This window comes from Nansenia antarctica (assembly GCF_963989245.1).
Source record: "Nansenia antarctica genome assembly, chromosome: 7".
Classification (NCBI taxonomy): domain Eukaryota; kingdom Metazoa; phylum Chordata; class Actinopteri; order Argentiniformes; family Microstomatidae; genus Nansenia; species Nansenia antarctica.
The window spans coordinates 63410172-63425542 of record NC_137677.1 but is presented as its reverse complement, the minus strand read 5'-3'; the positions used below and the strand labels follow the sequence as shown (position 1 = coordinate 63425542).

The window sequence follows — 15371 nt, the reverse complement described above, 5'->3', positions numbered from 1 at the left end:
CCTACTACTGATTAGTGGAACTAATCTGTCACTCCAATGTTCCGCACATAATTAATAATCAGAAGCAATTTGCAAGAAAAGCGTCAAAGTACAAGAAAAGGTTAAGAAAAGAATGTCATAAAAGTTTAATCATCAAAGTAAAAGTAAAAAAAGTAGTACACACAAAATAAGAAGAGAAAAAAGCAACCAAGATTCAGCCTCTTAAGTAGTAAGCTCAGTGGCCTTGCAGTTAGAGTGTCTGCCCTGAGATCGGGAGGTCGTGAGTTCGATCCCTGACTGAACCACTACCTCGTGCCAAAGATTATAAAATGGTACCCGATGCCTCCCTGCTTGGCACTCAGCATTAAGGGTTAGATTGGGGGGGTAAGACCCTGCGACATACCAGCGTCATGTCCAGTGGGGTGTACTTCAAGTACATCAAGCCGCCTCACGCTACGGAAACAGGAGATAGGCTCCTGCCCCCTAAGGGCCGTTAGGTTTGAGAACCATGGTTCTCAAGGGTACTTACTTACACAAACTTTTAGTTAAAGGACATACAAATTTACCACCAGTGCATCCATGGAACTGCCCCCCCCCTACCTCAAGGAACTCCTCCATATCCCTCAGACCTCCTCACGCACCCACCGTTCTACTGCCACCAACCTCCTCAAGACCCCCAGGACCAAGCTCCGCACCATGGGAGATCGGGCCTTCTGCTCGGCTGCTCCCAGGCTGTGGAATGCTCTCCCTGACCACCTCCTAAGGGAACCACAGTCTGTGGATGCTTTTAAACGAGGCCTTAATAGAGCCTTTTTTTAGCCTTTTAATTGAAAAAATGTCTTGCTTTTAATTGTAGCACTTCGAGATTTCTTATGTAAAGTGCTTTTATAAATAAAATGTATTATTATTATTATTATTATTAAAATTAAGAGCCATCTGGGGAAAAGCTCAACATTATGATATCCATCTCACTATAATTAGAAATGCGTGCAGTGGTATACATTAAAGACAAACACAATATTAATATTTAACCAGTTTTAGTAATAATAATAATGCACAGAAGGTACTTATCTTTATGGCAGCACCGAATGACTTTTTTGGAGCCTAGATTTCCCAATTATGTTTTAAAATACATTTACATGTTTGGCATTTAGCAGATGCAGATACAAATACAATACAGTCATTATTTTATTGCATCAACCACATAATTGCATCGGTAACATTAACATGAAACATGAAAGTACTTTTAAAATGAATTACCGTATTTGTTTATTTTAAATGGGTCAATGACAGATAAGGTTTTCAGAAGTGCAAACAATTAAACAACAATTGTTTGCACTTCTGAAAACCTTATCTGTCATTGACCCATTAAATTATAATGACACATATCACATATTATGTGTCAACAATATGCTGTGCTGTGGTAGTATGCTATGTTGACTGGATACCTGTAGTGCTACCGGTTACATCAGTAAGCACACACCTGAGAGACAATATTGACCCAAGGAGCAGTGTCGCCTCAGGTGCACTGCCGTATAAACTAGACTTCATTATCAGGGGAGGCTGGTGGAGGTAGGAATCAGAGGACAGGCTCATTGTAATGCATGGAACGGAATGAGGAACGGTCATCAAAGTGTGTTTAACATTCCTCATCAAACTCTGATACCGTCCCTCATTCCATGCATTACAATGAGTCTGTCCTCCGATTTCTACCTCCACTAGCCTCGTCTGCACATATTTGTTACTCTGGCAGTGTGGACGTACAGCCAGTGCTGGGGAAGGCTTGATGCCTAAACGCATCCGCAGCGACTGCTGACGACAAGAATTAAACGTATATACTGTATATACGTATATATATATATATATATATATATATGGGGTATTTTCTTGAGAGGGCTAACTGTAGTATTGCTGTATTGGAACTAAAGCCTGGGTCAGAGCTGCTAGTGGACTGGACACCTGAGGACAGGAGGAACTAAAGCCTGGGTCAGAGCTGCTAGTGGACTGGACACAGGAGGACAGGAGGTGTTGTTCAGTGATCACAGATGGTTCTGCCTTCGTCACACGGCGTGGACAAGAGGGGCAGCAACTGGAGTAACCTGTTATCCATCTCAGACACACACACGGACACACACACGGGACCATGGCTTCCATTGGACAGGTCATCTTCTGGAGGTTTGTGTTAGTGTGTGAGTGTGAGTGTGAGTGTGTGTGTGTGTGTGTGTGTGTGTGTATGTGTGTGTGTGTGTGTGTGTGTGTGTGTGTGTGTGTGTGTGTGTGTGTGTAAGGGTTTCTGGTCTGTACAATATTTTGTGACGTTAGAATGATAAGGTTATAAGATCTCCGTTCAGGGTAGTTCAGAGATATAGAGCGTCAAAGTTTTTACATTCCATTATGTTTTGTGAGATGGAACCTTTGTATTTTATGAATTACTAACTAAAACATTTCAACATTTTAAAAAATAACACCACACAGGCATTAATAAACACCTAATGGATCAGATTATGTAAAAAACTCAATTTTGACAAAAATTAAGATAGAACCTTATAATTCTAACGTCACGACATGAAGAGCAGTTGACTGACCAAATCATCATCACCCATGTTGTGAAACATGACGGCAGGTCTGAATCGGTCCAGCTGTGTGAACTGATGACCTGGGTCTTCATAGTATTTACAGACAGTCTTTTATTCTTCATGTAAAGAATGACTCTTGAATGACAACCAGAATGACAATTACTATTGTAATCTACTCTATTCTATTATAGTATGATCATCCTCATTGTGGTCTTTGGTGCGATCATTATCCTCATTCTGACCCTGACATTTGCAGGTGAGTACTGTTGATTGTCACTGTGTGCGTGTGCTGTGTGCGCGTGCCTGCATGTGTGTTTGTGTGTGTGTGTGTGTGTGTGTGTGTGTGTGTGTGTGTGTGTGTGTGTGTGTGTGAGTGAGTGAGTGAGTGAGTGAGTGAGTGAGTGAGTGAGTGAGTGAGTGCGCGCGTGTGTGTGTGTGTGTGCACATGTGCGTGTGTGTGTGTGTGTGCGCGTGTGTGTGTGTACTCAGTCATGACAGAAGCCTTCCATGTCCCCATGTTACCCAGTAGGCAATAAAGGTCAAGTGGAGAGCAGTGACAAATCGCCCCTCGGTAACCTAGGAGACGACGTCATTCTGAGCTGCTACCTGTCTTCCACCAGTGAGGACGAGGCTCTGCAGGCCAGTCAGGTGTCAATCACCTGGGAGAAGGCGGGCCTAAGCGGGGTGGTGTACCAGTACCAGGGAGGCTCTGCTGAGCTGACGGAGCAGAATGTTGAATTCAAAGACCGGACCCAGCTGTTCCCTGACGCCATCGCCGGGGGCAACGCCTCCCTGCTGTTGAGGGGGGTCAGAGTGAGTGACCAGGGGGTGTACAGCTGCCGTGTGAGCGCCCCTAGTGGTTGGGGGACTGTCAGTGTTAACCTCAGGGTAGCAGGTGAGAGGTCTTCTAGTCTTTCTAGTTTTTCCTGTGTGTCTCCAATGCGTCTCTGTGCTCTGTTAAGCATCCTGACTTCTCATCCTTTTTTTCATCCCTGTTTGCATCCTTTTCCTTTTCCTGTTCCCGTGACGATATCACTGATCTGACCCCTGACCTTAGTTGGTGAAAGCCGATTGGCCGATCCAATCATGTCGCTGAAGATCAGAGATGACTTCAAGGCAGGGAGGGAGGGAGGGAGGGAGGGAGGAAGGATGGATTTATTGTTGTTTCCCAACATGGCCACTAGGGGGACCTATTGGTGGCCTGGTAGCCCTGTTGGCCAACTCCTGTCTCTGCTGTCCACCAGACAATGCTTAGTCAGCTCAGATACAAACCAGTGCAGCCAACACCACCATCATCACCATGAACCAGTGTTGGTTGGAGGGTTAGAGGTGTGCTCTCCTTAATGGGGGGGGGGCAGTGACGCAGGAGGTAGAGTCTCCGCCTAATGATCACAAGGTTGGCAGATCGGCGGTTCGAGCCCCGGCTGGCCACATGTCGAAGTGTCCTTGGGGCAAGACACTGAACCCCCAAAAAAATCTCCCAGTGAGCGGGCCAGCGCCTTGCATGCCATTGGTGTGTGAATGGGTGAATGAGAGGCCGTTGTAAAGCACTTTGAAGCAGCAAAAAAGGCGCTATATAAGTGCAGTCCATTAATGCCCCCAGTGCTGTTGGAGGCTGAACCCACAGCCACGTGTTCCTGTGTTTGACTGCGGTCTGGACTTCTCACTCGCTCTTATCCTGGTTGATAAGGGCCGTCGTAACAAAGATTAATATAAAGAGGTCAGAATATTAATGATGTTCGTGTCAACAATGTCCTAATGTCCTAATGTCCCCTAATGTCTTTTAAGAGCATTCCTTCAGTATAATATACAGTATGAAGGAATATACAGTATATCATACTCGTTGCTGCTGTAAATGAGGGCAACCTCAGTAACTTACGAGTTTAAATAAAGGTTTGAATGAATATCATTTTTAAAAAGTATATCATTTCTAATATTATATACAGTGTATATGTTACAGTACATGTGGGAAGACGGTACATGTGGGAAAACTAGGGTTAGGGTTAGGTGCCAGGCCAGGGTGACTTGGTACATGCATGTCTAACCCTAACCCTAATCCTATTCCTATCCCTAACCCTACCCCTAACCCTACCCCTAACCCTAGCACCCTAGCACCTAACCCTAACCCTAGTTTTCCCACATGTACCGTGTTCCCACATGTACCGTAACATATACATAAGTAGTGTATGGTAAATTAGATAAGATTAGATTTGTTTTATTGTCTGTCTACAACAGATGTTGCAAATGAATCTCTCTCTATCCACCTCAGCATTCTCTGCACCCAAGTTCTCGTTGACTGAGAATAATCTGACCGCGAAGGCGCAGAGATGGTTCCCTAAACCCAACGTGACCTGGACCGACCACCTCGGAGAGCAACTGAACGGCACCACCCAGTTCTTCAACAACTCCGCTGGGATATTCCGATTGGTCAGCAGCCTGCAGGAGCCAATCACAACTCACGAAACCTACACCTGTCTCATCCAGAGCCCTCTGGTGATGTCCGTCTCCAAGGCGACCGTGACAGGTACAGTCGACATTCCTTTCCTCACTTCAAAGTAAACAGTCTTCTTCTGTGCAAACAAACACATGTATGAAGATAGACTAAAGACTTAGAGGAACTTGACAAGCTGTAAGGTAAACACCTCACCTGATTGAACAACATTTTTAAAAAAATTCACAATATCATTTGTATATACCAACATCAAAGAAAAAACAACAAAAGACAAAGAAAGAGAAACATACAATAACAAAGTTCACAAACATAGACACACACAACCTGCATCTATTTTGGATGGGATAAAAAACAAAACAAAAACAAAACTTTCCTCCACTTTGTATAAAGTATTCTATCCTACATGTTCTTCATGTATGGTTCCCACAGCTTGTCAAAGTCTTTCCGCTTGCCTTTAATAATGTAGGTTAATCTTTCCAGACCAAGAGCCCCCTCTTCCACATTCTCAATGATGGAGCGTCCATACTCTTCCTATTGAACAACATTTACACAAGTCCCTCACGCTGGCGATGACATCACAGTGGCCAGCTCCAGATAGATCATCTACACAGTATCGAGAACACTGGCCAATTGCTCTGTGTGACACCTAAACCCTCTTCATTCGGGTCTATGAGCTACATGTCTATGGTTGTCTATGAGCTACATGTCTATGGTTGTCTATGAGTGACATGTCTATGGTTGTCTATGAGAGACATGTCTATGGTTGTCTATGAGAGACATGTCTATGGTTGTCTATGAGAGACATGTCTATGGTTGTCTATGAGAGACATGTCTATGGTTGTCTATGAGCTACATGTCTATGGTTGTCTATGAGTGACATGTCTATGGTTGTCTATGAGAGACATGTCTATGGTTGTCTATGAGAGACATGTCTATGGTTGTCTATGAGAGACATGTCTATGGTTGTCTATGAGAGACATGTCTATGGTTGTCTATGAGAGACATGTCTATGGTTGTCTATGAGCTACATGGGTGTTACCATTCAAAGCATTACAACAAGTACCTGTTTGGTACCTGTACTGTAGTAATGACAATAAAGACCATTCATTCAACAAGATACAAGAACACACTTTGCTTCCCTGTATGTATTTTATAAACGTTTAGTTGACAATGAAGGGAGCGCAGTGGAGGCTGAGGGTCGACCTATTATAACATGCCATGAAAGAGAATTTCTGTAATTAAGAGTGACTATGGGAGTAACCTGATACTGTAAGAATATCACTGAGGTAATGTGACACTTAGATTTATTCCCCAGATGCAGGAATATCAGATAAGACCTTCTTCACCTTCAACGCTGCATCGTCGGCTCAGCTGTCGTCGTTTGTACAACTGCTCCTGACTGGTGTTCTCTGGATGTACCTGCTCACCTAGCTCACCTGAACACACAGACTCTGGATCGACTAGCTAACCTGAACACCTAGACTATGGATTTACTAACAAGCCTGAACACACAGACTTTGGATCGACTAGCTAACCTGAACACACAGACTCTGGATCGACTAGCTAACCTGAACACACAGACTATGGATTTACTAACAAGCCTGAACACACAGACTCTGGATCGACTAGCTAACCTGAACACACTGACTCTGGATCGACTAGCTAACCTGAACACCTGGATTATGGATTTACTAACAAGCCTGAACACACAGACTCTGGATCGACTAGCTCACCCAATCTAGGTTCCTCCCCTTAGCTGTTCTCCTCCAATGCCTTTTTGAGAAGAAGTGAGTGGAAGATGGAGGAGAGGATTCAGGGAAGGTGGAAGGTTTTGGTGTTTGTGCTGTCTGGTCTAGTTAGTGGACTGTGAAGATGGTCTGTCAAACCAGTAGATGGTGAGTTAGCTATGAACCATCCTCTAGCCTGCATGACGAATTAACAGAAAACAACAACAGATGTGAACTGATATGTAAAGATGAGCAAACATGTTTGCTCTCAGATATAAACCCTCTGATATATGATATTATATTACTTAATGAACAATAATTTCAATACAAATACCAATCTACATACTCTTTATTGGGTCGATGTTGGGTTATGTATTTTATATAGTGTGTGTGTGTGTGTGTGTGTGTGTGTGTGTGTGTGTGTGTGTGTGTTTGTGTGTGTATTGTATACAGCGTGTGTGTGTGTGTGTGTGTGTGTGTGTGTGTGTGTGTGTGTGTGTGTGTGTACAGTACACTGAGTAGGGATCAACGTGGGTCTTGTGTGTTTTTTTTCCAGGTGAGAGAGTAATGTCAAAATGACATTATCTGACTGCATTGCCCACAGCAATCCAAAATTCAATTATAATTATGTTATAAATTGATATGGATCAATGTATACCTCTTATTAGATTATAAATACTCTGGTTGTTATGTTTGCCTTTTGGTTGACAGCAAAAGGGAGAGAGGAGGATAGAGAGGGAGAGAAGGAGAGAGAGCAGGATGGTGCACCAGAGAGAGAGAGAGAGCAAGAACCAGGTGAGAAAGTGGACAGGTAGTCAAGACCACATAAGTAAGTAGCCTTGAGAACCGATGGTTCTCGAGCCTAATGGCCCATAGGGAAGGAGCCTATCTCCTGTTTCCGTAGCGTGAGGCGGCTTAATGTACAAGTTAGTACACCCCCTGGACATGACGCTGGTATGTCGCAGGGTCTTACCCCCTGGGGGGGGGGGGGTCCATGCCACGGTCCATGCCACCCCCCCAAGGCAGCAAACCTAGGGGAAACACTGTTATTCTCATGCTAAAATCGACTGTAAATCCAGATTTTAAAGTTGATATTCTTCCCCGTGGAGCATGCCCCCATAACCTGTGCCCACCCAAAATGTTTAGCACCAGCCGCCACAGCTTTGAGCCTCGGAAAAGCGCTATATAAATATAATTTCTTATTATTATTACTGAGGCATTTCGAAGACAGCGCCTCAGCCAACTTTGGACCCGGAAACAACCGAATACAACAACCGAATACAAATAAAACTTGATTTGATTTGATTTGATTTGATTTGACTATTCTCCATTCATATTGAACTCAATCAATGTCTTTTAGTGATCTCATTACAAAACCAGAAGAGTGGGCTGTTAGATCGATTGGGGATAATAACACTACCAATATCAGCCCAACCATAAAGACTCCCCGCACAGCTACTGGGGTAATTACATTCATGTGAATTAGGATCTGCGCATTTTTCAACAACGGCCCGCTCTCTCTTCCATACAGGGAAGACTGATAATCTGGTGTACTGGCGCCCTCTAGTGACTCAAACGTAAACTGCTTAAACAAGAGGATTTTATATTGTAAATGTTTACAGCCAGCCTCCAGCACCAACATGTATCACAGTAACCCCGTAACTAATCAGATAGGTATTACATAGAACATCGGATTTATGCTAATCAGTGCATCTCGTATTAAACAATTAGAGCCCGAATGCTAATCAGTGCATCCTGTATCAAAAAGAATAGCCTGATTGCTATATAATTACAATGTGCTATCGTGCATGCCACCAAACTGTGCAAACGGTAGTAAATATGCCGAAACACTTAAAGATAAAGATTATAACAATGATGGATAATCATTTAACTTACAGATATTGCCACTCAAACTGTTAGAAACTAAACGATAACTAAGGATGCTGCAAGAATATTGATGCTGTAAAAAAACTATAGTTTTCTTGTAGGGTTAATACATGGAAACCGTTCGATTACAACATAACTACTACACATAATTAGACGATCAAACGGTCCTTTGCTTTTGAACACGTCCCAAAACGAAGGTATGTTTACAAGTAAATGTCTCCCTCAGCAGTAGCCTCCGGCAAACGAGAATAGTGAAATAGTGACTTTCAAAATAAACCTTTTTAATGGCGTCTGTGTCGTTCTGTGTGCTTTAAACTGCCGACCCCTGCGACAGACAGTCAGACGTGTTGTAAATGTCTTTATTAGGATAATAACCCCTGGAGATGCATCATCTCGTTAACCACGTGTAGTGGCTCCATACATCAGTGGCCAATGTGTTTCTATATCTGTCGGCTACTATAAACGGGAGCGTTGACAGGTATGTATATGAAGGCCTACTTGAAATCAACTTCATCATGAATGTTTTTGGACTAAGTGTATTATAGCAATGAAATGACAGAGGGGTTGATCTGGTGTATTGATATAATAAGAGACATAATACAGTTATCCAGGAGATATGAAACAGTAGGTTACTCCGCGTTCGTTAATTCGCCTGAGCGCACACACGTCATAATGGAAGGAACCAAGTCATTTGATTGGACAAGAGGCAGTCAATCAGACGGATGACGTCACAAGTGACACTTGACAGAGCGCAGCTATAAAAAGAGCGCGCGGCTTCAGTCTGGCCACTCGGATGACTTCAGAGCTACGACGAGGTAAGCGCTCGTGGCCGAACTGAAGCTCGTTACCGTTGGAGATGTAGCAAGTGTGTGTTTGTGTGTATTTTGGGTCAATGACGTGAAGTGTAAATTGTGTGTCCGAATGTAATATTTTCTAAAATTAACAATTAATATATGATATATATGTTATGGTACATGCTAACTGCTAGCATGTCCCAAGTACCAAGTCGACGGTTTATCCTGATGGCAGGCGTGAAATATAAAAAAATAATATTAATGATAACAATCTATGCTAAATATGTCCTATTTAACACATCTTTGGGTGCAAAATATAATATTAATGGAAAATGTGTTATGCATCATTTAACTTTTTAACTTTTTGCATTTCTGAAAACCTTATCCGTCATTGACCCATTTATGTATTGTATACAGTGTGTGTGTGTGTGTGTGTGTGTGTGTATTTATGTATTTTATATAGTGTGTGTGTGTGTGTGTGTGTGTTTGTGTGTGTATTGTATACAGCGTGTGTGTGTGTGTGTGTGTGTGTGTGTGTGTGTGTGTGTGTGTGTGTGTGTGTGTGTGTGTGTGTGTGTGTGTGTGTACAGTACACTGAGTAGGGATCAATGTGGGTCTTGTGTGTAAATTACCGGAGACTCTTGAGTTAGAGATTTGTGCATTCGAAATTTGCCTTGACCCCTGTGAAAGTCTATGGGCTTGACCCCTGTGAAAGTCTATGGGCTTGACGGGCCCGCCTGTATTAATAGGATACAGCTTTTTGGCACGTTGCACCTGTCGTCATGATAACTGATGCTTCAATCACAATGTGATGTCAACACCAGTCACTTGTGCAGCCGAAACAGCCTCACAGCCATCCGTGAACTCATAGTAATTATATAATAATAATATATAAATATATAATAAATAATTTCACATTCTCTTCCTTGTGTTTCATATTGTAGACATGGATGATCACGTTTATAATCGCTGTGGAAAATCTACTCGGAGTAAACATAAGAAGATGGCCGGCCTTATGCAGACATCTGACCGGTTACAGGCTGCTAAGCAGCTGACGGAGGACAGCCCTACTGTAAGTGTAACCATCACTATTAGCACACACGTCCCTGCAGTTATACCAGTGTTGTGTCACCATGCAGCCATGAATGATGCCACACCTCCTCTGTTCTGTCCTGCAGGTCTCCTCTGTGGGCACGGCCCCCCCCATCCCGGCTGCCCCCAGCGACACAATCGCCGACTGGAGCTACGACCAGAGGCAGACCTGGGGGAAGCAAGAGAAGGAAGACTGGGAGGCCACGGCGGAGGACAACCCTGTTCCTGTGAGTGTAACCACTTTACATTTTTATAATTTTGGCATTTAGCAGATGCCTTATTCCAAAGCGACTTACAATCAGTACATTTGACTAAGCAAGTGAGTCATCAATCCAGCAGTCGTAGCAGGAAGAGTAATCCAGCTCAGGCCCGGGGGGCCATTGATAGAAGGAAAAACCTTCTTCTAAACCTAGGTTGTTGTGGGTATTTTTTAATATATATATATATATATATATATATACTGGAGAGACAGTACGGAGCCCCCCTGGGGTCACATGGTAGAAAAAAATATTTGATGTGTGAATCCGTTCCCTTGGTTTAGTAATCCGTTCCCTCTGTTTAGTAATTCGTTAGGGTTAGGTTGTTGTGTTTAAAAAAAAAAATATATATATATATATATATATATATATATATACTGGAGAGACAGAGAAACGGTACAAGGAGGTCAATAGAAGTTTTTAGGGGACACAGTAGAGGGGAAAAGCGGGTGTCTTCAGGAACATGAGACGCAGTGCTGGGGGGCAGTAGATGTCTCAGGAGTAACCATCACTATTAGCACACACGTCCCTGTTATGCCAGTGTTGTGTAACCATGCATGCCACCTCCTCCGTTCTGCTCCTGCAGTTCTATTTGGGTAATAAGACCAAATGGCCAGGCGCCCAAGCCAAGACGGCAGGACCCCAGAACCAGCGAGGAGCGCCCCTGGCCCAGGGAGGAGCTCCCCAGAACCAGCGAGGAGCGCCCCAGGCCGAGCGAGGAGCGCAGAGACCAGCCCCTCTGGAGGTCATAGCTGCCCCTCAGGGAGAGAAGGCAGCCCCTCAGGCCCAGGGCGGAGCCCCCCAGGGAGCAGCCCCCCAGGCTCAGGGAGCAGCCAGCCTGGAGGACCAACCCAGAGGTGTGTGTGTGTGTGTGTGTGTGTGTGTGTGCTGAGTAGAGATCAACGTGGGCCTTGTGTGTAAATTACCAGAGAGTCTTGAATTACAGATTTGCGCTTTAAATATTTGCCTTGACAAGTAAAAGTCTATGGGCTTTACATGATTGATTTATAGGTTACATGATTAACTTTATAGGTTACATGATTGATTTATAGGTTACATGATTAACTTTATAGGTTATAGGATAAACTGTATAGGTTACAGGATTAACTTTATAGGTTACATGATTGATTTCATGAACTGATGCTTCAATCACAATGTCGCGCAATATCAACGTCAGTCACTTTTGAAGTTCAAACAGCCTCACAGTCATCCATGAACTCATAGGGGACAAATCATTCTATAATAATAATAATATATAAATGTTTTATATATTGTAGCAATGAACAGCAAGGCTCGGAGGAGGCAGGAGAGACTCCTTCAGCAGGCTGCTGGGCTGACGGAGGACAGACCTGTTACTGTAAGTGTAACCATCACTATTAGCACACACGTCCCTGCAGTTATACCAGTGTTGTGTAACCATGCAGCCATGAATGATGCCACACCTCCTCTGTTCTGCTCCTGCAGGTCTGTTCGGGTGACGAGGCCACCAATGCCTCTGTGGCCACGGTTGCCCCCATCATGGCCGCCCCCATCATGGCCGCCCCCAGGGACAACCAGGCCCAGAGAGCAGCCAGCCCGGAGGTCCAGGCTGGACCATCGGTGTGGGACCCAATGCCGGTAAGTTTTCTTGCTTTACTTCAGGTTTAAATAAGGGGGAATATTTGACATTAAATTGCTGGCCTACCGGGAGAATTCCTGTGGGCTGTGGGCCGAGCGGGTAGGTGAGTGTCGCCCAGACGTCCTTGGAAGTTGACTTACATTACTTTGGCCTACAATTCTTTCATGTACAGGCCTACGTGCAGGTCTGTTTGGGTGACAAGACCAAGACTCAGGAGGAGAAGGCAGCCCCTCAGGAGGTCAAGGCAGCTCCTCAGAAGGAGAAGGCAGCGCCCCAGAAAGAACCAGCTGGACCATCAGTGGCTGGAACCAAGGCCAACTTGGGAGACCCACCGCAGGTAAGTTCTCTTTCTGTATTTCAGGAAGAAGCCCCCCTGGAGGTCCAGGCTGGACCCAAGGCCACCAGTGCCTCTGTGTCCACGGTTACCCCCATCATGGCCGCCCCCAGGGACAACCAGCCCCAGGAAGCAGCCAGCCTGGAGGACCAACCCGGAGGTGTGTTTGTGTGTGTGTGTGTGTGTGTGCTGAGTAGAGATCAACGTGGGTCTTGTGTGTAAATTACCAGACGCCTAATTTCACATTCTCTTCCTTCCGTTTTTTATATTGTAGTCATCAGCAATAAGAAGAATCAGAGGAAGCTTCGGCAGGCTGCTAAGCGGAGAGAGGTGGCTGCTGGGCTGACGGAGGACAGACCTGTTACTGTAAGTGTAACAATCACTATTAGCACACACGTCCCTGCAGTTATACCAGTGTTGTGTAACCATGCAGCCATGAATGATGCCACACCTCCTCTGTTCTGTTCTGAGAAGGCAGCACCTCAGAAAGAAATGGCAGGCGTCCAGGAGGTCAAAGCAGCTCCCCAGCTGGTCAAAGCAGCCCACCAGGGTGAGGAGCCTGAGGGAGATCAGACCCCCGAAATGTCTTGTGTGGCCCAGGCGTGTGAGCGTGTGAAGGCGGAGGAGAAGGAGAAGTGGAGGGCCCTGCTGGAGGCGGAGAAGGCCAGCAGCGCTCTGGCAAAGGCGGAGTTGGAGAGGGCGAGGGAGGAGGGCCGACGGAGAGAGAAAGACTTCTACCAAAAGCTCCACGATATCATCACTGACCTGCTCATAGCCGCCAACCTGCTCACCGCTGAGGCTGAGGAGAGGCGTCAGGCCCTCCTGAAGGTGAAAGAAGGCAGACTTAGAGAGAGCGACCTCCAACAAAAGCTCCACGATATGGAGCTGGAGAAGGAGAGGTGTCAGGCCCTCGCTGCCCAGCGAGAGACTGAGAGGAGCCGGGTGGACAAGATGGTGCATGACAGGGAGGTGGAGGAAGGCAAACAGAGGGAGAGAGACCTCCACCAAAAGCTCCACGTTATGGAGGAGGAGAAGAGGAGCCAGGCCCTCGCTGCAGAGCGAGAAATGGATAGGAGGCTGGTCAAGATCAGGGCCGAGACCGGAGACGCCAGGGCCAAAGACAGTGAGCTAGCTGAGGCTGCCCTGCTGGACCTGGAGAAGAGCAGGGATGAGGCCTGCACGAAGCTCCAGGAGGACAGAGGCCAGTGGGAGAAGGAGAAGGCCTCCCTCATAGCCGCCAACCTGCTCACCGCTGAGGCTGAGGAGAAGGAGAGGCGTCAGGCCCTCCTGAAGGTGAAAGAAGGCAGACTTAGAGAGAGCGACCTCCAACAAAAGCTCCACGATATGGAGCTGGAGAAGGAGAGGTGTCAGGCCCTCGCTGCCCAGCGAGAGACTGAGAGGAGCCGGGTGGACAAGATGGTGCATGACAGGGAGGTGGAGGAAGGCAAACAGAGGGAGAGAGACCTCCACCAAAAGCTCCACGTTATGGAGGAGGAGAAGAGGAGCCAGGCCCTCGCTGCAGAGCGAGAAATGGATAGGGGGCTGGTCAAGATCAGGGCCGAGACCGGAGACGCCAGGGCCAAAGACAGTGAGCTAGCTGAGGCTGCCCTGCTGGACCTGGAGAAGAGCAGGGATGAGGCCTGCACGAAGCTCCAGGAGGACAGAGGCCAGTGGGAGAAGGAGAAGGCCTCCCTCATAGCCGCCAACCTGCTCACCGCTGAGGCTGAGGAGAGGAGCAGGGCGGAGGTGGACGCGCTGAAGACGGACCTGGTCACCTCTCGTCAGCAGCTCTCGCTTTCCCAGACCAAGCTGCAGCAGGTAGAGGACCAGGCCAAGCTGCAGCAGGTAGAGGACCAGGCTCTAACAAAGAGGAAGGAGGAGCTGGACGACCTGACGTTGGTTGGCGACGAGTTGGACGCCGTGTGGGAAAAAAAGAGAGAGGAGGAGAAGAAGTCCAACGTTCCCTCTCTTAAATGTGTAGGGGTAGGGTTAGGCTTTGGGTTAGTGTTAGGCTTTGGGTTAAAACGTTTATTGGGTTAGGGTTAGAGAAAGAAAAGAAAAGAGAGAGGAGAAGAAGAAGAGGTCCAAAGTTCCCTTCTTTAAATGTTTAGGCTTAGGGTTTGGGTTAGCACGTTTAATTCGTTACCATATTTTTGGGTTACTTGGCATATATGGTGTTTGAAAAAAACTAAAAGTGTTTGAATGACACACACACACTTGCCAGAATTTCTAAATTTTCAATAAAAAACGTGCAAAAAAAATGTATGTGAGACTTCATTTCCAATTTTATGTGAGATTTCATTACAAAAGTCAGTAATTAGTGTGCTTGCTGTAGGCAAAGTCAACCAGGACTATATACACGTGTCCGACAGGTCTAAGAGCACCACTGAGACACGGGAACTGGCAGCCCTTTCTCGGACAAGACGAGACCACGTGGAAAACGTGAAAAACACAAGACATGTTTGCCTGTTTCTACAGATTTAACAATACACAGATATCTTACATCAACATGTTCATCTCTTCACACTGTCACTCCACATCTGAATATCTAAGCCATAACATTAATAGTTTTTTTTTCTGTTCTGGCCGTTTGACGTTTGTTTGTTGGCTAGCTAACAAGCTTGACACCCGGTTACCACGGTAACGGTCTATGGT

The 15371-nt window shown here is 45.7% G+C and overlaps 1 protein-coding gene across 1 annotated transcript; it reads left to right on the top strand.

The window, feature by feature from the left end:
* Positions 1 to 3062: 3062 nt before the first annotated feature.
* On the top strand, positions 3063 to 6438 carry vtcn1 (V-set domain containing T cell activation inhibitor 1; the record flags this gene model as incomplete). Its single annotated transcript, XM_080537023.1, has 3 exons — positions 3063 to 3450; positions 4825 to 5079; positions 6323 to 6438. 3 exons carry the CDS (start codon positions 3063 to 3065, stop codon positions 6436 to 6438), a joined length of 759 nt encoding a protein of 252 aa, XP_080393149.1.
* Positions 6439 to 15371: the final 8933 nt, after the last annotated feature.